The sequence below is a fragment of the Salvelinus fontinalis genome, chromosome 41 (assembly GCF_029448725.1).
Source record: "Salvelinus fontinalis isolate EN_2023a chromosome 41, ASM2944872v1, whole genome shotgun sequence".
NCBI classification, from domain to species: Eukaryota; Metazoa; Chordata; class Actinopteri; order Salmoniformes; family Salmonidae; genus Salvelinus; species Salvelinus fontinalis.
In genome coordinates, this window is record NC_074705.1 from 23,876,849 (window position 1) to 23,904,806 (window position 27,958).

The 27,958-nt window shown below is 44.4% G+C and overlaps 1 protein-coding gene across 1 annotated transcript in view; it reads right to left on the reverse strand.

The window, feature by feature from the left end:
* Positions 1-26,780, reverse strand: part of LOC129840683 (fibroblast growth factor 14-like) — a 77,555-nt gene extending 50,775 nt beyond the window's left edge. The window contains exon 1 of the mRNA XM_055908752.1: positions 25,750-26,780. Coding sequence (XP_055764727.1) covers positions 25,750-26,254 — 505 coding nt within the window. The 5' untranslated portion in view covers positions 26,255-26,780. The remainder of the gene's footprint in view (positions 1-25,749) is intronic.
* Between the last annotated feature and the right edge of the window lie 1,178 nt (positions 26,781-27,958).

The following is a 27,958-nucleotide window of genomic DNA, read 5'->3' on the forward strand; positions in this document are numbered from 1 at the left end:
GCACCACAACATCTAATTTACAACCTAACGTTTGTATCTGTAGCTTTTATTTTAAGTAAGCATTTCACTGTAAGGTCTACACCTGTTGTATTCGGCGCACGTGACAAATAAACTTTGATTTGATTTGAAATAGAGAAATGTATATTTCTGAACCATCTTGGAAATAATAAATAATAAATAAATAAGCAGCAGCGAGATAAGAGAAGACCCTCATTGATTTAACAATTATTTAAACACATTTACATTATGCTCTGTCAGAATTATACAGTACACGTCACCAAATGTGATGTCATCAATTGGAATCTGTTAAAAAGGTCAACAAAGTAATTTGTGATGGCATCAATTGGGATCCGTGAAAATGACCAAACAAGTCTTGGTGATGTCATAATGAGACTAATTTAGAATGGTCAACAACGTCCTTTGTGATGTCATAATGAGAAACCATCAGAATGGTCAACTAAACCCTGTAATGTCATTACGTAATAAGAATCAATCACAATGGCAAGTACAGGAAGGTGTATGCCATCTAAACTCCTCTTAGACATACAGAAAGGAGAGGCAGCAGGGCAAACCGCAGCACGTTATGTATTGGGCACACGCCTTTAACACCAGCCAGCAGACAAAGAGGAAGTGTGGTGGGTGGTAAAAATATATATGCCTCAGGCCCGGGCCACAGAGTCACAGAAGAGAGAGAGAGAGAGAGAGAGAGAGAGCGAAACAGAGAGACATGAAACAAGAGAGAAAGAGAGAAGAGAATAGAGAAGAGAGCTACAACTTACCACTATTGATTTGATATTGCGCATACACAAACATACACAGACACTTAAATACGCAAACAGATACGCACACACACACACTGACATGTCAACGTCAGCAGTAAGAACTCCCACAGGACTTGTACTAATAGTGCAGTTCAGAGAAAAAAGAGAAACGGCCAATTCAGCAAATCTCCCTTTTCTCTTATTTTTCCAGTCTGGGGCTGTCCAGCTTAATGTATCATTGTATATAAAGGTGTTTCCAGTCTGGGGCTGTCCAGCTCAATGTATCATTGTATATAAAGGTGTTTTCCAGTCTGGGGCTGTCCAGCTCAATGTATCATTGTATATAAAGGTGTTTTCCAGTCTGGGGCTGTCCAGCTCAATGTATCATTGTATATAAAGGTGTTTCCAGTCTGGGGCTGTCCAGCTCAATGTATCATTGTATATAAAGGTGTTTTCCAGTCTGGGGCTGTCCAGCTCAATGTGTTATTGTATATAAAGGTGTTTCCAGTCTGGGGCTGTCCAGCTCAATATATTATTGTATATAAAGGTGTTTCCAGTCTGGGGCTGTCCAGCTCAATGTATCATTGTATATAAAGGTGTTTCCAGTCTTCAGCTGTCCAGCTCAATGTATCATTGTATATAATGGTGTTTTCCAGTCTGGTGCTGTCCAGCTCAATGTATCATTGTATATAAAGGTGTTTCCCAGTCTGGGGCTGTCCAGCTCAATGTATCATTGTATATAAAGGTGTTTTCCAGTCTGGGGCTGTCCAGCTCAATGTATTATTGTATATAAAGGTGTTTTCCAGTCTGGGGCTGTCCAGCTCAATGTATCATTGTATATAAAGGTGTTTCCAGTCTGGGGCTGTCCAGCTCAATGTATCATTGTAAATAAAGGTGTTTCCAGTCTGGGGCTGTCCAGATCAATGTATCATTGTATATAAAGGTGTTTTCCAGTCTGGGGCTGTCCAGATCAATGTATCATTGTATATAAAGGTGTTTCCAGTCTGGGGCTGTCCAGCTTAATGTATCATTGCATATAAAGGTGTTTCCAGTCTGGGGCTGTCCAGCTTAATGTATCATTGTATATAAAGGTGTTTTCCAGTCTGGGGCTGTCCAGCTCAATGTATCATTATATATAAAGGTGTTTTCCAGTCTGGGGCTGTCCAGCTCAATGTATTATTGTATATAAAGGTGTTTTCCAGTCTGGGGCCGTCCAGCTCAATGTATCATTGTATATAATGGTGTTTTCCAGTCTGGGGCTGTCCAGCTCAATGTATCATTGTAAATACAGGTGTTTTCCAGTCTGGGGCTGTCCAGCTCAATGTATCATTGTAAATACAGGTGTTTTCCAGTCTGGGGCTGTCCAGCTCAATGTATCATTGTATATAAAGGTGTTTCCCAGTCTGGGGCTGTCCAACTCAATGTATCATTGTATATAAAGGTGTTTCCAGTCTGGGGCTGTCCAGCTCAATGTATCATTGTATAGAAAGGTGTTTCCCGTCTGGGGCTGTCCAGCTCAATGTATTATTGTATATAAAGGTGTTTTCCAGTCTGGGGCTGTCCAGCTCAATGTATTATTGTATATAAAGGTGTTTCCAGTCTGGGGCTGTCGAGCTCAATGTATTATTGTATATAAAGGTGTTTCCCAGTCTGGGGCTGTCCAGCTTAATGTATCATTGTATATAAAGGTGTTTCCAGTCTGGGGCTGTCCAGCTCAATGTATTATTGTATATAAAGGTGTTTTCCAGTCTGGGGCGGTCCAGCTCAATGTATTATTGTATATAAAGGTGTTTCCAGTCTGGGGCTGTCCAGCTCAATGTATTATTGTATATAAAGGTGTTTTCCAGTCTGGGGCGGTCCAGCTCAATGTATTATTGTATATAAAGGTGTTTTCCAGTCTGGGGCGGTCCAGCTCAATGTATTATTGTATATAAAGGTGTTTCCAGTCTGGGGCTGTCCAGCTCAATGTATTATTGTATATAGGGGGGTTTTCCAGTCTGGGGCTGTCCAGCTCAATGTATCATTGTATATAATGGTGTTTTCCAGTCTGGGGCTGTCCAGCTCAATGTATTATTGTATATAAAGGTGTTTCCAGTCTGGGGCTGTCCAGCTCAATGTATCATTGTATATAAATTTGTTTTCCAGTCTGGGGCTGTCCAGATCAATGTATCATTGTATATTAAGGTGTTTCCCGTCTGGGGCTGTCCAGCTCAATGTATCATTGTATATAAAGGTGTTTCCAGTCTGGGGCTGTCCAGCTCAATGTATCATTGTATATAAAGGTGTTTCCAGTCTGGGGCTGTCCAGCTCAATGTATTATTGTATATAAAGGTGTTTTCCAGTCTGGGGCTGTCCAGCTCAATGTATCATTGTATATAATGGTGTTTACAAGTCTGGGGCTGTCCAGCTCAATGTATCATTGTATATAAAGGTGTTTCCAGCCTGGGGCTGTCCAGCTCAATGTATTATTGTATATAAAGGTGTTTCCAGTCTGGGGCTGTCCAGCTCAATGTTCTATTGTATATAAATGTGTTTCTAGTCTGGGGCTGTCCACCTCAATGTATCATTGTATATAAAAGTGTTTTCCAGTCTGGGGCTGTCCAGCTCAATGTATCATTGTATATAAAGGTGTTTCCAGTCTGGGGCTGTCCAGCTAAATGTATTATTGTATATAAAGGTGTTTCCAGTCTGGGGCTGTCCAGCTCAATGTATTATTGTATATAAAGGTGTTTCCAGTCTGGGGCTGTCCAGCTCAATGTATTATTGTATGTAAAGGTGTTTTCCAGTCTGGGGCCGTCCAGCTCAATGTATTATTGTATATAAAGGTGTTTCCAGTCTGGGGCTGTCCAGCTCAATGTATCATTGTATATAAAGGTGTTTTCCAGTCTGGGGCTGTCCAGCTCAATGTATTATTGTACATAAAGGTGTTTCCAGTCTGGGGCTGTCCAGCTCAATGTATCATTGTATATAAAGGTGTTTCCAGTCTGGGGCTGTCCAGCTCAATGTATTATTGTATATAAAGGTGTTTTCCAGTCTGGGGCTGTCCAGCTCAATGTATCATTGTATATAAAGGTGTTTCCAGTCTGGGGCTGTCCAGCTCAATGTATCATTATATATAAAGTTTTTTCCAGTCTGGGGCTGTCCAGCTCAATGTATCATTGTATATAAAGGTGTTTTCCAGTCTGGGGCTGTCCAGATCAATGTATCATTGTATATAAAGGTGTTTCCCGTCTGGGGCTGTCCAGCTCAATGTATCATTGTATATAAAGGTGTTTCCAGTCTGGGGCTGTCCAGCTCAATGTATTATTGTATATAAAGGTGTTTTCCAGTCTGGGGCTGTCCAGCTCAATGTATCATTGTAAATAAAGGTGTTTCCAGTCTGGGGCTGTCCAGCTTAATGTATCATTGTAAATAAAGGTGTTTCCAGTCTGGGGCTGTCCAGCTCAATGTATCATTGTATATAAATGTGTTTTCCAGTCTGGGGCTGTCCAGATCAATGTATCATTGTATATAAAGGTGTTTCCCGTCTGGGGCTGTCCAGCTCAATTTATCATTGTATATAAAGGTGTTTTCCAGTCTGGGGCCGTCCAGCTCAATGTATTATTGTATATAAAGGTGTTTCCAGTCTGGGGCTGTCCAGCTCAATGTATTATTGTATTTAAATGTGTTTTCCAGTCTGGGGCTGTCCAGCTTAATGTATCATTGTATATAAAGGTGTTTTCCAGTCTGGGGCTGTCCAGCTCAATGTATCATTGTATATAAAGGTGTTTCCAGTCTGGGGATGTCCAGCTTAATGTATTATTGTAAATAAAGGTGTTTCCAGTCTGGGGCTGTCCAGCTCAATGTATCATTGTATATAAAGGTGTTTCCCGTCTGGGGCTGTCCAGCTCAATGTATCATTGTATATAAAGGTGTTTCCAGTCTGGGGCTGTCCAGCTCAATGTATTATTGTACATAAAGGTGTTTCCAGTCTGGGGCTGTCCAGCTCAATGTATCATTGTAAATAAAGGTGTTTCCAGTCTGGGGCTGTCCAGCTTAATGTATCATTGTATCAATGTATCACACACATTCCAAGATGGCGTAGCAGTCGGACGTGTGTTTGTCTTGTCCCGTCTTGTCCCGCGTAAATAGTCCTCGTATTTTTTGTATACATTTCGTATATATTTTAATTTCACTTTCCATCTAGGAACTGAATATACATTCCCGCAACCCGCCTCACCCAATGTGGTACGGATCTGCTATTTTTTTATACTTTAGAACCGTAACCCCAATCAGAAGCTAGCCAGATAACTAGCTACTAGCTAGTAGTCAGTTAGCCACTGCTACGGTCTTCACCCTTAACTCGGACACCAGCCAGCTTCAGCTCCGGCCAATACCTGCCAGTCTGCAGGCGCGATATCAACCCAGAGCATATAGGACTGCTTTTTCTCCACCACATCACCGGATTCCTGACGCAAGCTCTGGACAATTACACCGGATCATCGTCGCTAGCTAGCTGCAACCAAGTGGCTACTACTGGCTAATACCTCTGTCCCGAAACAAGCACCAGTTAGCCTTGAGCTAGCCTCGAGCTAGGCCCATCTGCCGGCTAGCCGAAGAGGTCTACCAGCGAATTCTTGGGCTACAATACCTCTTTTGCCAATTGGACTGGACCCTTTATTGCCGACACGGAGCCCCGCCGATCCATCACGACTGGTCTGCCGATGTAATTGTCCGAGGTGGTTTCAACAGGCTTTTCCATTGCGACGTTTCTGAATACCCATCTGCTAATTATTAGCTGTCTTATCGGCTGCTATCTAAATAAGTATACCAGACAATTTTTTTTTTTTTTCTTGGGTCACTATATCTATTTTGCCAATTGGATCGATCCCCTCTACCACACGGAACCGCACTAATCTACCGACGGAAACGAACGAGGTGACAAAAAAATAAAAAATAAATAAAAAACAGACCTCCATCCTATGTTATCCTGTTGAGGCTAGGGGGTGCTGTTGTCACTATTTATGGAAATCGTGTAATTTTTTAAACGGCTTCCTACAAAATTCTTGATCGTACAATATGCATATTATTATTATTATTGGATAGAAAACAGTCTATAGTTTCTATAGCCGTTGAAATTTTGTCTCTGAGTGGAACAGAACTCATTCTACAGCAATTTCCCTGACATGGAGTCAGATTTCACATTTTGGCCCGTGTTCTGGAGTCAGTTTAAAGGCCACTGTTATTGCTATGATTATACGGACACTGCTTACGTCTTCCCCTGGATGCCTTTACGTGATGACGATTTGAATGGTGTGGATTGCGCAATCACAGCCACTATAAATGAAAAACACGTGTAGGTAGGCTCTCCTTTCCTGCTGCGTCAGACGCACGGTGGGCACCGACCCGTTCTTTTTCCAAGCATTAGTGGAGCCAGTAATATTTCTCAGGTCATGTTTCTACTCGTTATAGGAGTTAAAAACATCATAAGGTAGTTAATTTAAACCGTTTTATAGCAATTTATACCCGTTTAGTGCGATTTTGGGACATTTCTTTCTGAGACACTGTGAATCTCTGGGCACGCTTCCAATTCATGCCGAACGCAATGGGCATTTCTACATGGCAAGAGGACAGCTTTCGACCAAAAGACGATTAGACCCAAGAAAGGATTCTTTGACCAAGATTCTGATGGAAGAACAGCTCAAAGTAGGAACAATTTATTATGATAAATCGTGTTTCTGTCGAAAAATGTTAATGGCTTAGGACGCCATCTTGTTTGACGTAGCTTCGCTTGGCGCAAACTGTATTGAAAAGTAAGGATAATTTAAAAAATGTAATTCCGCGATTGTATTAAGAATTAAATTGTCTATCAATCGCTGTCCACCCTGTATTTTTTAGTCACGTTTATGAGTATTTATGTATACGACTAGATCACTGTCTAATGTGGCGCAAGACATTTTCTGACCAGCTGGGCTACTTTTCTCATTGTCTAACTATGATTTTGGTGGCTAAATATGCACATTTTCGAACAAACTGTATATGTATGTTGTAATGTGATGTTACAGGAGTGTCATCTGAAGAATTCTGAGAAGGTTAGTGAAAAAAATAATATATTTTGGCGATGTTTACGTTATCGCTCACTTTGGCTAGAATCAATGCTGGTGTAATGTTTGCACATGTGCTATGCTAATATAACGATTTATTGTGTTTTCGCTGTAAGACACTTAGAAAATCTGAAATATTGTCTGTATTCACAGGATCTGTGTCTTTCGATTAGTGTATGCTGTGTATTTTTACGAAATGTTTGATGATTAGTAGTTAGGTAAACACGTTGCTCATTGTATTTATTCTAGTCCATTTGTGACGGTGGGTGCAATTGTAAACTATGACATCTACCTGAAATATGTACATTTTTCTAACAAAACCTATCCTATACCATAAATATGTTATCAGACTGTCATCTGATGAGCTTTTTTCTTGGTTAGTGGCTATCAATATCTTAGTTTAGCCGAATTGGTGATAGCTACTGGTGTTGGTGGACAAAGAAAAGATGGTGGATTATGCTAATGTGTTTAGCTAATAGATTTACATCTTTACATATTGTGTCTTCCCTGTAAAACATTTTAAAAATCGGACATGTTGGCTGGATTCACAAGATCTGTGTCTTTCATTAGCTGTATTGGACTTTAATGTGTGAAAGTTAAATATTTAAAAAATCTATTTTTTTTTAATTTCGCAGCTCTGCCTTTTCAGTGGGGGTGGGGGGGGTGTGCCGCTAGCGGCACCCCAGTCCTAGACAGGTTATCTTGCTACCGATAGCCAGCTACCCGGCCAGCTGTCTGGATCGCCGTGACCCCAACCAACCTCTACTCACTGGACCCTTATGATTACTCGATTAAGCATGCCTCTCCTTAATGTAAATATGCCTTGTCCATTGCTGTTCTGGTTAGTGTTTATAGGCTTATTTCACTGTAGAGCCTCTAGCCCTGCTCACTATATATCCAACCTCTCAGTTCCACCACCCACATATGCGATGACATCACCTGGTTTCAATGATGTTTCTAGAGACAATATCTCTCTCATCATCACTCATTACCTAGGTTTACCTCCACTGTATTCACATCCTACCATACCTTTGTCTGTACATTATTCCTTGAAGCTATTTTATCGCCCCCAGAAACTTCCTTTTACTCTCTGTTCTAGACGTTCTAAACGACCAATTCTCATAGCTTTTAGCCGTACCCTTATCCTACTCCTCCTCTGTTCCTCTGGTGATGTAGAGGTGAATCCAGGCCCTGCAGTACCTAGCTCCACTCCTATTCCCCAGGCGCTCTCTTTTGATGACTTCTGTAACCGTAATAGCCTTGGTTTCATGCATGTTAACATTAGAAGCCTCCTCCCTAAGTTTGTTTTGTTCACTGCTTTAGCACACTCTGCCAACCCAGATGTTTTAGCCGTGTCTGAATCCTGGCTTAGGAAGACCACCAAAAATTCTGACATTTTCATCCCTAACTACAAGATTTTCAGACAAGATAGAACGGCCAAAGGGGGCGGTGTTGCAATCTACTGCAAGGATTGCCTGCAGAGTTCTGTTCTACTATCCAGGTCTGTTCCGAAACAATTTGAACTTCTACTTTTAAAAATCCACCTCTCTAAAAACAAGTCTCTCACTGTTGCCGCCTGCTATAGACCACCCTCTGCTCCCAGCTGTGCTCTGGACACCATATGTGAACTGATTGCCCCCCATCTATCTTCAGAGCTTGTGCTGCTAGGCGACCTAAATTGGAACATGCTTAACACCCCAGCCATCCTAGAATCTAAGCTTGATGCCCTCAATCTCACACAAATTATCAATGAACCTACCAGGTATCACCCCAATTCCGTAAACACGGGTACCCTCATAGACATCATCCTAACCAATTTGCCCTCCAAATACACCTCTGCTGTTTTCAACCAAGATCTCAGCGATCACTGCCTCATTGCCTGTATCCGTAATGGGTCAGCGATCAAACGACCTCCACTCATCACTGTCAAACGCTCCCTGAAACACTTCAGCGAGCAGGCCTTTCTAATCGACCTGGCCGAGGTATCCTGGAAGGATATTGATCTCATCCCGTCAGTAGAGGATGCCTGGATATTTTTTTTAAATGCCTTCCTCACCATCTTGAATAAGCATGCCCCATTCAAGAAATTTAGAACCAGGAACAGATATAGCCCTTGGTTCTCTCCTGACCTGACTGCCCTTAACCAACAGAAAAACATCCTATGGCGTTCTGCATTAGCATCGAACAGCCCCCGTGATATGCAACTTTTCAGGGAAGCTAGAAACCAGTATACACAGGCAGTTAGAAAAGCCAAGGCTAGCTTTTTCAAGCAGAAATTTGCTTCCTGCAACACAAACTCAAAACAGTTCTGGGACACTGTAAAGTCCATGGAGAATAAGAACACCTCCACCCAGCTTCCAACTGCACTGAAGATAGGAAACACTGTCACCACCGACAAATCCACTATAATTGAGAATTTCAACAAGCATTTTTCTACGGCTGGCCATGCTTTCCACCTGGCTACCCCTACCCCGGTCAACAGCACTAGCCTCCCCTCTGCTACTCGCCCACGCCTTCCCCATTTCTCTTTCTCCCAAATACAGTCAGCTGATGTTCTGAAAGAGCTGCAAAATCTGGAACCTTACAAATCAGCCGGGCTAGATAATCTGGACCCTTTCTTTCTAAAACTATCTGCTGAAATTGTTGCCACCCCTATTACCAGCCTTTTCAACCTCTCTTTCGTGTCGTCTGAGATTCCCAAAGATTGGAAAGCAGCTGCGGTTATCCCCCTCTTCAAAGGGGGGGACACTCTTGACCCAAACAGCTACAGACCTATATCTATCCTACCCTGCCTTTCTAAGGTCTTCGAAAGCCAAGTCAACAAACAGATTACCGACCATCTCGAATCCCACCATACCTTCTCCGCTATGCAATCTGGTTTCAGAGCTGGTCATGGGTGCACCTCAGCCACGCTCAAGGTCATAAACGATATCTTAACCGCTATCGATAGGAAACAGTACTGTGCAGCCATATTCATTGACCTGGCCAAGGCTTTTGACTCTGTCAATCACCACATCCTCATCGGCAGACTCGACAGCCTTGGTTTCTCTAATGATTGCCTCGCCTGGTTCACCAACTACTTCTCTGATAGAGTTCAGTGTGTCAAATCGGAGGGTCTGTTGTCCGGACCTCTGGCAGTCTCTATGGGGGTGCCACAGGGTTCAATTCTTGGACCGACTCTCTTCTCTGTATACATCAATGATGTCGCTCTTGCTGCTGGTGAGTCTCTGATCCACCTCTACGCAGACGATACTATTCTGTATACTTCTGGCCCTTCTTTTGACACTGTGTTAACAACCCTCCAGGCGAGCTTCAATGCCATACAACTCTCCTTCCGTGGCCTCCAATTGCTCTTAAAAACAAGTAAAACTAAATGCATGCTCTTCAACCGATCGCTGCCTGCACCTGCCCGCCTGTCCAACATCACTACTTTGGACGGCTCTGACTTAGAATATGTGGACAACTACAAATACCTAGGTGTCTGGTTAGACTGTAAACTCTCCTTCCAGACTCACATCAAGCATCTCCAATCCAAAGTTAAATCTAGAATCGGCTTCCTATTCCGCAACAAAGCATCCTTCACTCATGCTGCCAAACATACCCTTGTAAAACTGACCATCCTACCAATCCTCGACTTCGGTGATGTCATTTACAAAATAGCCTCCAAAACCCTACTCAATAAATTGGATGCAGTCTATCACAGTGCCATCCGTTTTGTCACCAAAGCCCCATATACTACCCACCACTGCGACCTGTACGCTCTCGTTGGCTGGCCCTCGCTTCACACTCGTCGCCAAACCCACTGGCTCCAGGTCATCTACAAGACCCTGCTAGGTAAAGTCCCCCCTTATCTCAGCTTGCTGGTCACCATAGCAACGCCCACCCGTAGCACGCGCTCCAGCAGGTATATCTCTCTGGTCACCCCCAAAACCAATTCTTCCTTTGGCCGCCTCTCCTTCCAGTTCTCTGCTGCCAATGACTGGAACGAACTACAAAAATCTCTGAAACTGGAAACCCTTATCTCCCTCACTAGCTTTAAGCACCAGCTGTCAGAGCAGCTCATAGATTACTGCACCTGTACATAGCCCATCTATAATTTAGCCCAAACAACTACCTCTTTACCTGCTGTATTTATTTATTTTGCTCCTTTGCACCCCATTATTTCTATCTCTACTTTGCACCTTCTTCCACTGCAAACCAACCATTCCAGTGTTTTTTTACTTGCTATATTGTATTTACTTCACCACCATGGCCTTTTTATATTTTTATTTATTTATATATATATTTTGTTTGCCTTCACCTCCCTTATCTCACCTCACTTGCTCATATTGTATATAGACTTATTTTTCACTGTATTATTGACTGTATGTTTGTTTTACTCCATGTGTAACTATGTGTTGTTGTATGTGCCGAACTGCTTTGCTTTATCTTGGCCAGGTCGCAATTGTAAATGAGAACGTGTTCTCAATTTGCCTACCTGGTTAAATAAAGGTGAAATAAAAAAATAAAAAAATAAAAAATAAATTGTATATAAAGGTGTTTCCAGTCTGGGGCTGTCCAGCTCAATGTATCATTGTATATAATGGTGTTTCCCGGTCTGGGGCTTTCCCAGCTCAATGTATCATTGTATATAATGGTGTTTTCCAGTCTGGGGCCGTCCAGCTCAATGTATCATTGTATATAAAGGTGTTTCCAGTCTGGGGCTGTCCAGCTCAATGTATCATTGTATACAATGGTGTTTTCCAGTCTGGGGCTGTTCAGCTCAATGTATCATTGCATATAAAGGTGTTTCCAGTCTGGGGCTGTCCAGATCAATGTATCATTGTATATAATGTATAATAGTGTTTCCAGTCTGGGGCTGTCCAGCTCAATGTATCATTGTATATAATGGTGTTTCCCGGTCTGCGGCTGGGCAGCTCAATGTATCATTGTATATAATGTATAATAGTGTTTCCAGTCTGGGGCTGTCCAGCTCAATGTATCATTGTATATAATGGTGTTTCCCGGTCTGCGGCTGGGCAGCTCAATGTATCATTGTATATAATGTATAATAGTGTTTCCAGTCTGGGGCTGTTCAGCTCAATGTATCATTGTATATAATGGTGTTTCCCGGTCTGTGGCTGGGCAGCTCAATGTATCATTGTATATAATTGTGTGATCAGGCAGACACTAAAATCACAATGCACTGGTGTGTCAGAACAGTCACCAGCACATCAGCTGTTACCTCTCTCCTGTTATCAGGTCACCAGCACATCAGCTGTTACCTCTCTCCTGTTGTCAGGTCACCAGCACATCAGCTGTTACCTCTCTCCTGTTGTCAGGTCACCAGCACATCAGCTGTTACCTCTCTCCTGTTGTCAGGTCACCAGCACATCAGCTGTTACCTCTCTCCTGTTATCAGGTCACCAGCACATCAGCTGTTACCTCTCTCCTGTTATCAGGTCACCAGCACATCAGCTGTTACCTCTCTCCTGTTGTCAGGTCACCAGCACATCAGCTGTTACTTCTCTCCTGTTATCAGGTCACCAGCACATCAGCTGTTACCTCTCTCCTGTTATCAGGTCACCAGCACATCAGCTGTTACCTCTCTCCTGTTGTCAGGTCACAAGCACATCAGCTGTTACCTCTCTCCTGTTATCAGGTCACCAGCACATCAGCTGTTACCTCTCTCCTGTTATCAGGTCACCAGCACATCAGCTGTTACCTCTCTCCTGTTGTCAGGTCACAAGCACATCAGCTGTTACCTCTCTCCTGTTATCAGGTCACCAGCACATCAGCTGTTACCTCTCTCCTGTTGTCAGGTCACAAGCACATCAGCTGTTACCTCTCTCCTGTTGTCAGGTCACCAGCACATCAGCTGTTACCTCTCTCCTGTTATCAGGTCACCAGCACATCAGCTGTTACCTCTCTCCTGTTGTCAGGTCACAAGCACATCAGCTGTTACTTCTCTCCTGTTGTCAGGTCACAAGCACATCAGCTGTTACCTCTCTCCTGTTGTCAGGTCACAAGCACATCAGCTGTTACTTCTCTCCTGTTGTCAGGTCACAAGCACATCAGCTGTTACCTCTCTCCTGTTGTCAGGTCACAAGCACATCAGCTGTTACTTCTCTCCTGTTGTCAGGTCACCAGCACATCAGCTGTTACCTCTCTCCTGTGGTTAGATCAGTGAATATGAAAGGGAGGACATAATCCTAAACTGTTTCCTTTGAACAGAAAAAAGTATATCACGTATCCCCTGAGAGTCCTGCAATGATATAAGCTTTATTATAAACTGGGTGGTTTGAACCAGGAATGCTGATTGGCTGAAAGCTGTGCTATAAAGTTTTTAAACTTTTCTAATTACGTTAGGAACCAATTTATAATAGCAATAAGGTAGTGCATTGCGTCATGGTTAAGAACAACCTTTTTCCGTGGTATATTGGTAATATACCACAACCCCTTGTGTGTTATTGCTTAATTACAAAGCTGTATAGCGAGAGGTGCTACCTGTTAGCATTTCCAATAGGAATTGCACTGGCAGTCTGAGGGATGCTAAAGCTAGCACCGTTACACTAGCTGAGCATTTACGCAAGCCAAAGCCGGATGCCTGCTCCACATAGAGTTCACCCCTCTGGCAATCTGTAGGACTGTCACGAATCCCGCTTCCTGAGTCTGGGTTTGCCTGTGTGTCTGTCCTGGAGTGTGTTTCAGGTGTCCTGGAACGCACCCTGTCTGGTTGCCGGGCGAATTAGCTCGTTGGGAGATTGATGTTCACCCGCACCTGTTTCCCATCAGTAATCTGCACACCTGTCCTGATCATCATCTCTCCCCTTCAAAAGCTCTGACCTGACTTCCATTCCCTGCCGGATCGTTAGCCATGAACCGTATGTTGTGCCTTAGTACCAGACTCCAGTTGGATAGTATTTGTTTTGTTGTTTTCGTTTACGTATTGCTTGCCTTGAACTTACCTCCGTTTGTTTTGCCTTCAGTTACTCACCTGGATCATTCACTCCATTCCCGCCTGGTTGACAGAGGATTCAACTACTCCATTGGATTCACCTATTTCCTCTCATCAATTCACCACCGCTGCCCGCTACGCCATCTGGATATATCTAGCTTTTCACATTTAATTGTAAATAAATACTCACCTTCTTCCTACGCTCCTTGTCCTGGTCTGCTTCTGGGTTCGATCTTGAAAGATCGTGACAAGGACCTTACACTGACTGTCTGTATTGAGCCCTTGTGCTGATATAGAATGCTGGTTTCTCAGTCAAAATACAAAACTAAGACTCAAAGGACCTTCTAGTACTGTAATCTTCAAATGCCCAGCCCACACACACCATTTTCTCATTCTGTTATGGGGTAGAAATTGATGTTCTAATTTACTGTTGTGTATCGCTGACCCTTGGCCTTTCTCTCTGGCCTCAACTGATCATGGATCCAGCAGCGGTCAATACAACATTCAACTCCTGAGAATGTATGTGTGTGTGGGTGTGTCTTTACGTGTGGGTGTGTGTGTGCGTGTGTGTGTGTGTGTGTGTGTGTGTGTGTGTGCGTGCGTGCGTGTGTGTGTGTGTGTGTGTGTGTGTGTGTGTGTGAGGAAGAAAGGAAGTGAGAAAGCTTCTAGCTGGGACACGGTTAAATGGGGTATGAGGCATTAAATAACATCACCTTTTTCCCTTTAAACAATGAATGACGGTCAGTGATGCTGAGTGGCTTATATTGAAACGATAGAGCGAGCGAGAGAGAGAGAGAGAGAGAAAGAGAGTGAGAGATTGTGAGTGAGTGTCAGTGAGAGAGAGTTTGAAAGAGAGAGTGTGAAAGAGAGTGAGACTGTGTGTGTGTGAGAAAGAGAGTGTGAGAGAGAGGGAGTGGACCTTAGTGGATATAATTTGAGTGCTGTTTAACCTTCCCCTGAAGAATGAGCTGTTATGGGAGCTCTTGATGAAAGTAGTCCTGTAGCAGAGATGAGTCGTACCTTTGGGAATAGAGCTGTTGTCTGACTCACACACTTTCTGCTTCAATCAATCTAAACCTAAGGAATTATAACATTATATCTGCACAGCGATAAGCATGTTTTAAGTACTATATATAGTACATATATTTACATTGCCAAAGCAAGTCAAATAGATCATAAACAAAAGTGAAATAAACAATCAAAATGAACTGGTTGTTAAATCTCTCTCTCTCTCGGGATTTAAACTGCACACACACACACCTGCAGAGGTGGGGGAAATAACCTGTAGCAGGGGCTCCCCAGGAGAAAGGCTGGCTACCGCTGGTATAAGGTACTTCATTTGGAGCTGTCCATTCATCACTCCCAGTTTTCTAATGGGCCTGGTCAGCACCATGGACAGTGGCTGCCAAGAGATACTTCACACACAGAGACAAACAAAACAACATGTACAAGCTATTGAGGCCGGGTGTATTTAGCAAACAAGTGCTAGGCCCTCTACCAAGCAACCAGGCAGCTATAAGCCAAAGCAGGCTGTGAACATATAACCATCTGCTGGGAGTCTGGGTCAGAAGCCTGTAGAAGACAAGCTGACACACACTCTCTCTCTCTCTCTCTCTCTCTCTCTCTCTCTCTCTCTCTCTCTCTCTCTCTCTCTCTCTCTCTCTCTCTCTCTCTCTCTCTCTCTCTCTCTCTCTCTCTCTCTCTCTCTCTCTCTCTCTCTCTCTCTCTCTCTCTCTCTCTCTCTCTCTCTCTCAGGCTGTCACTGATAGCACAAATAGACACTAACTAAACTGAAATGCCTGTATTTACAATTGCAATGTTGTTTCTTCTGTCAAAAGTGACTGGACCACTGTCCCATGTCAAAACAAAGTCATATATAGCTTCTGCAGATAGCAGCCTAGTATAATCACTATACAGTAGTAGTCAGCTTTGAAGAAGCTTTGTTTACAAGACCTGAATCATGTGGAATTGTGCTGTGCTGGAACGTGCTGGAACTATGGACCCAGAACATTATGAGACTCCAGTTCCACCACGGTCTCTCTCTCGAGACTGACTTGTGAAAGTTTGCGATTTACTGCAATGTTTCAATGTCTATTGGAGGGAGGTCCTGTACAGTTGAAGTCGGAAGTTTACAAACACCTTAGCCAAATGCATTTAAACTCAGTTCTTCAGAATTCCTGACATTTAATCCTAGTAAAAATTCCCTGTCTTTGGTCAGTTAGGATCACCACTTTATTTTAAGAATGTGAAATGTCAGAATAATAGTAGAGAGAATAATTTATTTCAGCTTTTATTTCTTTCATCACATTCCCAGTGGGTCAGAAGTTTACATACATTCAATTAATATTTGGTAGCATTGCCTTTAAATTGTTTAACTTGGGTCAAACGTTTTGGGTAGCCATCCACAAGCTTCCCACAATAAGTTGGGTGGATTTTGGCCCATTCCTCCTCACAGAGCTGGTGTAACTGAGTTAGGTTTGTAGGCCTCCTTGCTCGCACACGCTTTTCAGTTCTGCCCACAAATGTTCTATAGGATTGAGGGCAGGGCGTTGTGATGGCCACTCCAATACCTTGACTTTGTTGTTCTTAAGCCATTTTGCCACAACTTTGGAAGTATGCTTGGGGTCATGGTCCATTTGGAAGACCCATTTGCGACCAAGCTTTAACCTGTTTGGGCTGCAGGGGCAGTATTGAGTAGCCAGATAAAAGGTGCCCATTTCAAACGGCCTCGTACTCAATTCTTGCTCGTACAATATGCATATTATTATTACTATTGGATAGAAAACACTCTCTAGTTTCTAAAACCGTTTGAATTATATCTGTGAGTAAAACAGAACTAATTTTGCAGCAAACTTCCTGACAGGAAGTGGAAAATCTGAAATCGATGCTCTGTTCTAGGGCCTGCCTATAAATGTCCTTGATATATATCAGTATACATGCACTTCATACGTCTTCCACTAGATGTCGACAGGCAGTGAGAGAAGAAATGGAGTGTGTAACTTGATCTGGGGTCGAACAAAAGCTCTTTGTATGACGTGTCACCAGTTTCCTGTTTTCTGGAGAGCGCGTGAAGGGACCTGGTTTTGTCTTCAGTACAGCTGTCGTTATAGACGACTAATATCTCCGGCTTTGATTTTATTTGATACATGTGACAATATCATCGTAAAGTATGTTTTTTCAATATAGTTTTATTAGATTATTGACATTTTTTCGGGACGTTAGGCGTGTTGCGTTGTGTGCCTTTGTTCAGGAAGGAGAGCTTTGCGCCACTTTGCTAGCTTTCCGTGCTAATTTACTGGAGAAGAGGACATTCTAAATCCAAACAACGATTGTTCCCGACAAAGGACCCCTTGTACAACATTCTGATGAAAGATCGTCAAAAGTAGGACCCATTTTATGATGCTATTTCATATATCTGTCGAACATGTGAAATAGTCGTTTGCGCCCAGATTTTGGGTACTCTCGCTATACCTAAGCTGGATGTCGTAATGAAGTTATTTTTAGAATTCTAACACGGCGATTGCATTAAGAACTAGTGTATCTATCATTTCTTATACAACATGTATTTTTTAGTAACGTTTATGTATAGTTATTTGGTCAGAATAGTTGAGTGCCATAAAAATATCCGCACATTCTGGGAAAAAGAGGCTACGTTAGCACAATGTATAACCACTGATTTCAGCTCTAAATATGCACATTTTCGAACAAAACATAAGTGTATGTATAACCTGATGTTATAGGACTGTCATCTGATGAAGCTTATCAAGGTTAGTCAAAAATTATATATCTTTTGTTGGTTTATTCGCTATCGCTAACGTGCCTATTGCTATCGCTAACGGGCCTTGATGAATGAATGCGGTAGTGTGGTAGGCTATTGTAGTAAGCTAATATAATGCTATATTGTGTTTTCGCTGTAAAACACTTAAAAAATCGGAAATATTGGCTGGATTCACAAGATGTTTGTCTTTAATTTGCTATACACCATCGATCTTTCAGAAATGTTTTATGATGAGTATTTAGGTATTTGACGTTGGTGTCTGTAATTACTCTGGCTGCTTCGGTCCTATTTGTGACGGTAGCTGTGATGGTAGCTGCAATGTAAAACTGATTTATACCTCAAATATGCACATTTTTCGAACAAAACATAGATTTATTGTATAACATGTTATAAGACTGTCATCTGATGAAGTTGGTTCTTGGTTAGTTTGGTTGGTTCTTGGTTAGTTAGGTTGGCTTTGTGCATGCTACCTGTGCTGTGAAAAATGTCTGTCCTTTTTTGTATTTGGTGGTGAGCTAACATAAATATATGTGGTGTTTTCGCTGTAAAACATTTTAAAAATCGGACATGTTGGCTGGATTCACAAGATGTTTATCTTTCATATGCTGTATTGGACTTGTTAACCTCTAACGAGCCTCTACCCCGGATCCGGGAGCACCCCCCCCCCCCCCCCACCCCCCACACTGATTAGCATCGCTAGCATAGCGTCACAATTAAATAGTAGCATCTAAATATCATTAAATCACAAGTCCAAGACACCTAATGAAAGATACAGATCTTGTGAATAAAGCCACCATATCAGATTTTAAAAATGTTTTACAGGGAAGACACAATATGTAAATCTATTAGCTAAACACGTTAGCAAAAATCACTATTTTTCTTTGTCCACCATTTTCTCTCAACACCAGTAGCTATCACCAATTCGGCTAAACTAAGATATTGATAGCCACTAACCAAGAAAAAACCTCATCAGATGACAGTCTGATAACATATTTATGGTATAGGATAGGTTTTGTTAGAAAAATGTGCATATTTCAGGTATAAATCATAGTTTGCCATTGCAGCCAGCATCACAAATCTCACCAAAGCTCCTAGAATTACTACAGACAGCAACGTGTATTACCAATTTACTCATCATAAAACATTTCTTAAAAATACACAGCACATAGCAATGGAAAGACACAGATCTTGTGAATTCAGACAACATTTCAGATTTTCTAAGTGTTTTACGGCGAAAACCCAATAAATCGTTATATTAGCATACCACATACGCAAACGTTACCCGAGCACTGATTCTAGCCAAAGAGAGCGATATCGTATCATCGCCAAAATACACTGCTCAAAAAAATAAAGGGAACACTTAAACAACACAATGTAACTCCAAGTCAATCACACTTCTGTGAAATCAAACTGTCCACTTAGGAAGCAACACTGATTGACAATAAATGTCACATGCTGTTGTGCAAATGGAATAGACAAAAGGTGGAAATTATAGGCAATTAGCAAGACACCCCCCAAAACAGGAGTGATTCTGCAGGTGGTGACCACAGACCACTTCTCATTTACTCACAACCGATGCATTTTTCTCTTGTGTCGCTGAATTTTTAAAACACAAACATCCGCTATATAAGCATATAAACAACAAATATGATACATGTTACAATTAAATGGTGTTTCAAACAAATAAAGTAAAATCTTAGACAAAGTTGTTTCTAGTTGTTCAGAATCATCCACAAGACGGGATACCAGTTGTGTCCATTGTAAACTCTCGCCCGTATGTCGTACATGATTCATGATTTGTTCAATTTTCAGCACCGCTCTACGTTAACCCAGGCATTGTGTGTTGTGTAGAGCGATACATTGCTCACTTTATTTTCAATAAAACGTCTAAAAGTGTGGCTACAGAGGTCTTGATGGTGTCCACAAAAATAGTACTGACCACCCCATCAAACACATCCTCAGGCTGTGTACATGTAGGGGGTGTCATGGGTCTTGCCAGGGGGGAGTAGAATATTGGGCTGCGAGGCATAGAGTCCTTAGGGTCTGGCCCCCATGTCGTATCAGAGTCCTGGTATGTTGTATGAATATCAATGGTATATGATGAAATTGTTGAACCAGTCCTTTGGGTATCAGGGCGTGGTTAACGCAGCCGCGTACTTAGTTTTCTTCGGAGGCTGACCCTTCTGAGGATGTACCTTCTTGGGGCTCCTTTGAATCATAATCCTCAGGTTTTGTATATATTATGCACTTCCGTACATGAACAATGCTCTGCCGCTGTTGGCTCTGTACAAAAAGAGCGTCCAACAACTGTAACATTTTCAATTCCATTAGATCCCAACTTTTAAAAGGAATAAGCATGCGCAACTTAAAATCCACAGTCAGGCCACCATCACAAATGTTTTGGTTGCGGGTTTCCTCTTTGCTGATAGAACTCCACGCAGCCACATGGAAGTCCATTCTTTCTTTGCATTTTCACCCTGTGAAGTATTCTTCCTGAGGAGGAGTCAGGGGCACCTTCCCAACGGGTCTCGTAGCCCGTGAACAAGCTATACCCCTTGGTGATAAGGCTCAGTTCGGGACACAGTCCCATTAATTTAACTCATCCAGTGTTAATTTACCTTCCGAATCAACACTTGAAATGTTACACTGAAAAATAAACACTATTAACACTGGCCAATTTGTTGTGTGCTATGAAATGGACACAGCTGGAGGCTTCCGTACATTTCAAGAATATTTTAGAATTCTGAAGAACTGTAGAAGCCACATCAAGAAACTCCACTTAACTCAAAGTCTATTTATCAGTCAAGAGTTCTCCAAGGAACCTTAAAGGCATAGTTTGTGATTTTGGCAATGAATCCCTTTATCTCTATTTTATTGTCCCCAGTCCACCTGGCCTTGCTGCTGTTCCAGTTTCAACTGCTCTGCCTGCGGTTATGGAACCCCTACCTGTCCCAGACCTGCTGCTTTCAACTCTTAATGATCGGCTATGAAAAGCCAACTGACTTTTATTCCTGATTATTATTTGACCATGCTTGTCAGTTATGAACATTTTGAAAATCTTGTCTCTCTCTAATTCTCTCCTTCTCTCTTTCTTTCTCTCTCTCGGAGGACCTGAGCCCTAGGACCATACGTCAGGACTACCGGGCATGATGACTCCTTGCTGTCCCCAGTCCACCTGGCCTTGCTGCTATTCCAGTTTCAACTGTTCTGACTGCGGTTATGGAACCGCCACCTGTCCCAGACCTGCTGTTTTCAACTCTTAATGATCGGCTATGAAAAGCCAACTGAAAATTATTCATGATTATTATTTGACCATGCTTGTCACTTATGAACATTTTGAACATCTTGGCATAGTTCTGTTATAATCTCCCCCCGGCACAGCCAGAAGAGGACTGGCCACCCCTCATAGCCTGGTTCCTCTCTAGGTTTCTTCCTAGGTTTTGGCCTTTCTAGGGAGTTTTTCCTAGCCACCGTGCTTCTACACCTGCATTGCTTGCTGTTTGGGGTTTTAGGCTGGGTTTCTGTACAGCACTTCGAGATATTAGCTGATGTACGAAGGGCTATATAAAATAAACTTGATTGATTGATTGATCTCCTTCACCAGAGTCAAATGAACTTGTGGATACAATTTTGATGTATATGCATCCAGTATGAAGGAAGTTAGAGGCAGTTTCATGAGCCAATGCTAACTAGCGTTAGTGCAATGACTGGAAGTCTATGGGAACAGCTAGAATAACACATTTCACTATTGCTAGTTAGCAACTTCCTTCAAACTGCAGCACAGGCATAAAAATGGTCTACGCGAGTTAATCTGAATCTGGGGAAGTAGATAAAGGGCTTCACTGCCAAATCTCGAACTGTCCCTTTAAGAGCTGAGGAAGAACTATTTAGGAACCTTCTTTTTTTTCAGTGTAGGCCTACTAGAAAAATAACATATTTGCGGAAGTGAGAAAAGACGTGGTAGGCCTTGTGTAATTCAAAGTTGGCCTAAATGTTCCATTGTTGGTGCAGCATATGTCGCATTGTGTCACGATCGTGTGGAGGATTTACGGACCAAAACGCAGCATTTGGAAAATACGCCATCTCGTTTATTTATGACGAAGGCAAAACGAAACAAAAAACACTTACACACCAAACAAAACAATAAACGATCGTGAAGCTACAAACGTTGTGCACAAACATACAGGCTACTAACGTTCTTACATAGACAATTACCCACAATTAATGAGAGCCTATGGCTACCCTAAATAAGGCTCCCAATCAGAGACAACCGACATCAGCTGTCTCTAATTGGGAACTCATTCAGGTAACCATAGACTCTTCTAGATTACTCACCAACATAGACAACGCTAGAACTCTACACTAAACACAAAACCATATCTTACACCCCATAACCCCTTTACCAAATAAACACCCAACACCAACAAAACATAAACATTACCCATGTCACACCCTGACCTAACTACAATAATAAAGAAAACCAATAATACTAAGGCCAGGGTGTGACATAACCCCCCCCTTGAGGCGCGAACTCCGGGCGCACCATACACAGTCTAGGGGAGAGTCTGGGTGGGCTTCCTTCCACGGTGGCGGCTCCGGCTCTGGTCGCGGTCCCCTCGTCACCACAGTACCTAACCACCTCCTAGGCTTTCTCCAAACGACCCCCCTCCACATTAACCCCATTGCATTCAGGGGCAGTTCCAGACTAAGGGGCAGTACCAGGGTAAGAGGCAGTACCAGGGTCAGGGGCAGTACCAGGGTCAGGGGCAGTACTAGGGTCAGGGACAGTACCAGGGTAAGGGGCAGCACCAGGGTAAGGGGCAGCACCAGGGTAAGGGGCAACACCAGGGGAAGGGGCAGCTCCAGGGTAAGGGGCAGCTCCGGACTGAGGGACTGCAGCTCCGGACTGAGGGACTGCAGCTCCGGACTGAGGGACAGCCCATGGCTGGCTGACAGATCTGGCTGCTCATGGCTGGCTAACTGATCTGGCTGCTCATGGCTGGCTGACGGATCTGGCTGCTCATGGCTGGCTGACGGATCTGGCTGCTCATGGCTAGCTGACGGATCTGGCTGCTCATGGCTAGCTGACGGATCTGGCTGCTCATGGCTAGCTGACGGATCTGGCTGCTCATGGCTAGCTGACGGATCTGGCTGCTCATGGCTAGCTGACGGATCTGGCTGCTCATGGCTAGCTGACGGATCTGGCTGCTCATGGCTAGCTGACGGATCTGGCTGCTCATGGCTAGCTGACGGATCTGGCTGCTCATGGCTAGCTGACGGATCTGGCTGCTCATGGCTAGCTGACGGATCTGGCTGCTCATGGCTGGCTGACTGATCTGGCTGCTCCTGTCTGGTTGGCGGCTCTGGCAGATCCTGTCTGGTTGGCGGCTCTGGCAGATCCTGTCTGGTTGGCGGCTCTGGCAGATCCTGTCTGACGGACGGCTCTAGCGGCTCCTGTCTGGCTGGCGGCTCTAGCGGCTCCTGTCTGGCGGACGGCTCAGTAGGCTCATGGCAGACGGGCGGCTTTGCAGGCTCATGGCAGAAGGGCGGCTTTGCAGGCTCATTGCAGACGGATGGCTCAGATGGCGCTGGGGAGACGGATGGCTCAGATGGCGCTGGGGAGACGGATGGCTCAGATGGCGCTTGGCAGACGGGCAGTTCAGTCATCGCTGTGCAGACGGCAGACTCCTGCCGGCTGAGGCGCACTGTAGGCCTGGTGCGTGGTGCCGGGACTGGTGGCACCGGGCTGGGGACACGCATCTCAGGGCTAGTGCGGGGAGCAGGAACAGGGCATACTAGACCCTGGGGACGCACATTAAGCCTAGTGCGTGGGGCCGGAACTGGTGGTACCGGGCTGGGGACACGCATCTCAGGGCTAGTGCGGGGAGCAGGAACAGGGCATACTGGACCCTGGGGACGCACATTAAGCCTAGTGCGTGGGGCCGGAACTGGTGGTACCGGACTGGGGACACGCATCTCAGGGCTAATGCGGGGAGCAGCAACAGGACGCACAGGACTCTGGGTATACACAGGAGGCTTGGTGCGTAATTTAGGCACTGGTGGTAAAGGGCTGGAGACACGCACCATAAGGCTAGTGCGTGGAGGAGGCACTGGTTGTACTGGGCTGGGGACCGTCACAGGAGAGTTAGTACATAGGGCTAATATAGGAGGTGCAGGACTAGGGAGGCGTACAGGAGGCCTGGTTCGTGGGACTGTCCTCTCCAGACGGGTAGCACGCACATCAGGACAAGCATGGAGAGCTGACTCAGGTAACCTCACATCCCGCACACGCTCTGTCGGGCGGATCTTGTGCCTCACGCACCAACACAGCAGCTCCCTCATCTCACTCTCTTCCAACCTCCCCAATAAATCCTTAACCGTCTCTGCATCACTCCCATTACTCCCCTCCAATCTCAGCCCGACTGGCTCAGGTTCCCTCTTAGAGGAAGCACGGGAAGCACGGGAAGTTGACGCAGTCCTCCCATCTGGACTCGCCACATTCCCCATGAGCCCCTCCCCAAGAAATTTTTGGGGTGTACTCACGGGTCTCCAGCCTTGTCTCCGTGCTGCCTCCTCATATCGCCTCCTCTCGGCTTTCGCTGCCTCCAGCTCTTCACGAGGGAGGCGATATTCTCCAGGTTGTGCCCATGGATCTTCTTCCAATTCCTCCTCCCAACTCCAAAAATCCTGTGTAGGTATGTCCTGTTGCCGCCTTCCATGCCGCTTGGTCCTATGGTGGGTAATTCTGTCACGATCGTGTGGAGGATTTACGGACCAAAACGCAGCATTTGGAAAATACGCCATCTCGTTTATTTATGACGAAGGCAAAACGAAACAAAAAAACACTTACACACCAAACAAAACAATAAACGATCGTGAAGCTACAAACGTTGTGCACAAACATACAGGCTACTAACTTTCTTACATAGACAATTACCCACAATTAATGAGAGCCTATGGCTACCCTAAATAAGGCTCCCAATCAGAGACAACCGACATCAGCTGTCTCTAATTGGGAACTCATTCAGGTAACCATAGACTCTTCTAGATTACTCACCAACATAGACAACGCTAGAACTCTACACTAAACACAAAACCATATCTTACACCCCATAACCCCTTTACCAAATAAACACCCAACACCAACAAAACATAAACATTACCCATGTCACACCCTGACCTAACTACAATAATAAAGAAAACCAATAATACTAAGGCCAGGGTGTGACACATTGCTTTGCATGAGATGCTACAGGCCTTTGTGTTGGAATATCTGATGATGTTATTTATAGATCAAAAGCTCTATGCAAAACAAAAAAAATGCTGTGTATATCTCAGCGTGTATTTACAGTCATGGCAACGTGTGTGAGCTGCATCAACAGATAGCCTTGATGTCCAATTCGTATGCAGCCTTGGTGAATTCTTAATATCGGCGTAAAGGGGAAACATTGCGTTTAGGTTTAGGGCCGCAGTGTTTGACTTGGCCAGTACTGAGCTGAGCCCGTGGAAGTGTTGCAGAAGTGAGCTATACTGCAGTGATACAAACCCGAACAAACCCGAGTGAGAACAGCGGCAGCCACAGCACAGCGAAAAGACGCAGCCTCGATACAGTCTGCAGCTAAATTAAATTGGCATTACAGGCCCTACAATCACCTGAAAAAGTTACGCTACAGCTGAAATCTATGTGTTGCTGTGTCGTTGCGTTTGAGGGATTTGTTTTTGTGTGTTGGCTTTTTTCCTGCTGCGCTTCTGGCACGCGCGCGCTCAACACACACACACACACAGAAACACACACACACACACACACAACACCAGCAGCAGCAGTGGCAGCAGTAGTGGGGTCTGCGCAAATAAGTTATTCACCCCCTCCTCTCATCCTCCTCTTTATCCCTCTCCTCCTCTCCCCCTGCGCTCTCTTGGTGCACAATTGCGATTGCAGCTACAACACACCAGCAACCACAAGCTTGCGCCTAACAGTGCAATCACAGGGGGAAATACACACACACACACACACACACACACACACACACACACACACACACACACACACACACACACACACACACACACACACACACACACACACACACACACACACACACACACACACACACACACACACACACACACAACCATCAGGGGGGTCTCTTTCTCTCGCTTTCTCTCTCACTCTCTCAGTCTCTCACTCACCAGTTGGGTTCTTGGTTTTCTTGAGACTCTTGCCACAAAGACACTGCAGCATATGCGATCCTTTGCTGTAAATGTTCCAAAGAAACCTCATCGATTTGGTCGAGGAGCGCTCCAGCAGCCTAGACACCCTCATGGGGACTCGCTCCCCCCGCTTGCATAACAGCCAGGTCCCGTTGGGCTTAGCTCTGCGACTCGGCCCAACCAGCTGGACCATAGAACAGAACAGGTGAATCCCCGGGTCCTTCGCGTTGGCGCTTAGCTGCAGAAACGCTTCGTTATACCTCAGAATGAAGGCGATTGCTGCAGTTTCCTCCACTTGCTCCTGCTCCTTAACGGTATCGCTGCTGCGGGTACTGCTGCTGCCGCCTGGCCGGCGCCTCAGAAGCCCAAATAGACTCTTTAGATCGCATCTGCCGCACAGGGGGAGCGGTGCGGCAGACAGACATGCGGAGCTAGCGTGTAGTCGGCGAAACGCAGGGGATTTCTGGACAAAAAACCATTGCATATTAGTTCGTACGTTGCCGGGGTGAGGGTGGATATGGGATCGGTCCGTTAGTGAACCCGTAGGGGTACCATCCCTATGCGAACACTGCAGCGGAGCTTTCTAACCAACAACGCATAGCCAATCGCTAGAGCCCCGAATCCAAATCAAGTCGCGTCGTCACGTTGGTGAAGGCTACTCGCTTTTACTGTAAATCCCAGCAGGAATCAATCCCCAATCGCTTTGTTCCTGCGTCTTTAAAAAAAACGTGTTGAATATTTAATAAAGCCTAGGCTTTCTAAAATGAATAATCCATGCTTCTCTGATAGAGTCCCAATGCACTGCTGCTGCTCTCCTATCCGGGTAGTTTCTGTTTTCTCTTTCCCCCTCTTCTTTTCCTCTCTTCCTCACCTTGTTGATGAAAATAAGCTGACTACGGCCCTCCCTTCTCCCAAAAGTATAACGCATCCGGCAGGGATGTGTTTGCGTGGTCCCGTACCCCTGCGCTGGAGATAGGCTGGCGCGAGGAAGGGGGGTGGGATGAGAGGGAGGAGGGTTTCAAGCCAAGAGATCGGCTTTCCATTACGTAGACACGTGGTTTCCACATCATCACCTACGAACGAGACGCTCCCCCAGTTTTGGTAAAAGTGACTCGAGATATCGTCACTTCACCGGTCGGCTCGCTCTCTCCAGTCTTTTCCAGTCACTTCCAAACCGTGATTGGAATTCTCCATTGGGGGGAAACATAGGCTGAGGCTCACGCAGGTGGGTGAAACGTCCAGTGTGTTGTAGAGCCATATGTAAAATAATAGATCAACAATTATCCTGTAGTTTATTTATAAGTGCTCTCTAGCTAGAAATCGTAATGTGTGTGTGTGTGTGTGCGTGTGTGTGTGCGTGTGTGTGTGTGTGTGTGTGTGTGTGTGTGTGTGTGTGTGTGTGTGTGTGTGTGCGTGTGTGTGGGTGTGTGTGTGTGGGTGTGTGTGTGTGGGTGTGTGTGGGTGTGGTGTGTGTATTCCAGCAGATGCAATAAAGTGCAGCGCTGCAGCGTTGAGCAGCATTGTGTTGGCTATAACCGCTTTCGGTGGTCCTGACCTGCTCCACCCGCATAGCACCAGCTCGACATCTGGTGCTGAAAGGACAGCGCCAGGACCAGCATCGTATCAGTGGTGACGCATTCTCCCATTTTCCCTGCATGTTCTGCCATATATAATTAGTTTATATTCTAACTTTCGACAAGAGAGCCATATTGCTCAGCCTTGAATCACCAAGAAAGGTTAAATAATAGCAATATTATATGTTATTTGTAAAGTGGATTTCAAGACACCCCAGAGCTGTGTTGACTGAGCGGGTGATAACTCTATTCATGCAAGGCATTACTGCTTTATTTGAACAACGTTGTTTAGTCACTTCTCAGTGTTCAAGGCCAAAGCTTCGTGCTATTACACAACGAAAAAACAGCTCAGAACATTGCAGCAGGTGAGAAGAGTTAAAATATTGCATAGGAGGTTGGCTGTGGTGTGTATAGAACCACCACAGTCAAAACTCTTTTCCATTTTCTTAAAATGTTTTTTTCTAAATATTTGGTTATGATATACAGTGCCTTGGGAAAGTATTCACCCCCTTTTACTTTTTCCACATTTTGTTATGTTACAGCCTTATTCTAAAATGGATTAGTAAATGTAAAAAATCTACACACAATACCTCCATTGATCATCCTTGAGATGT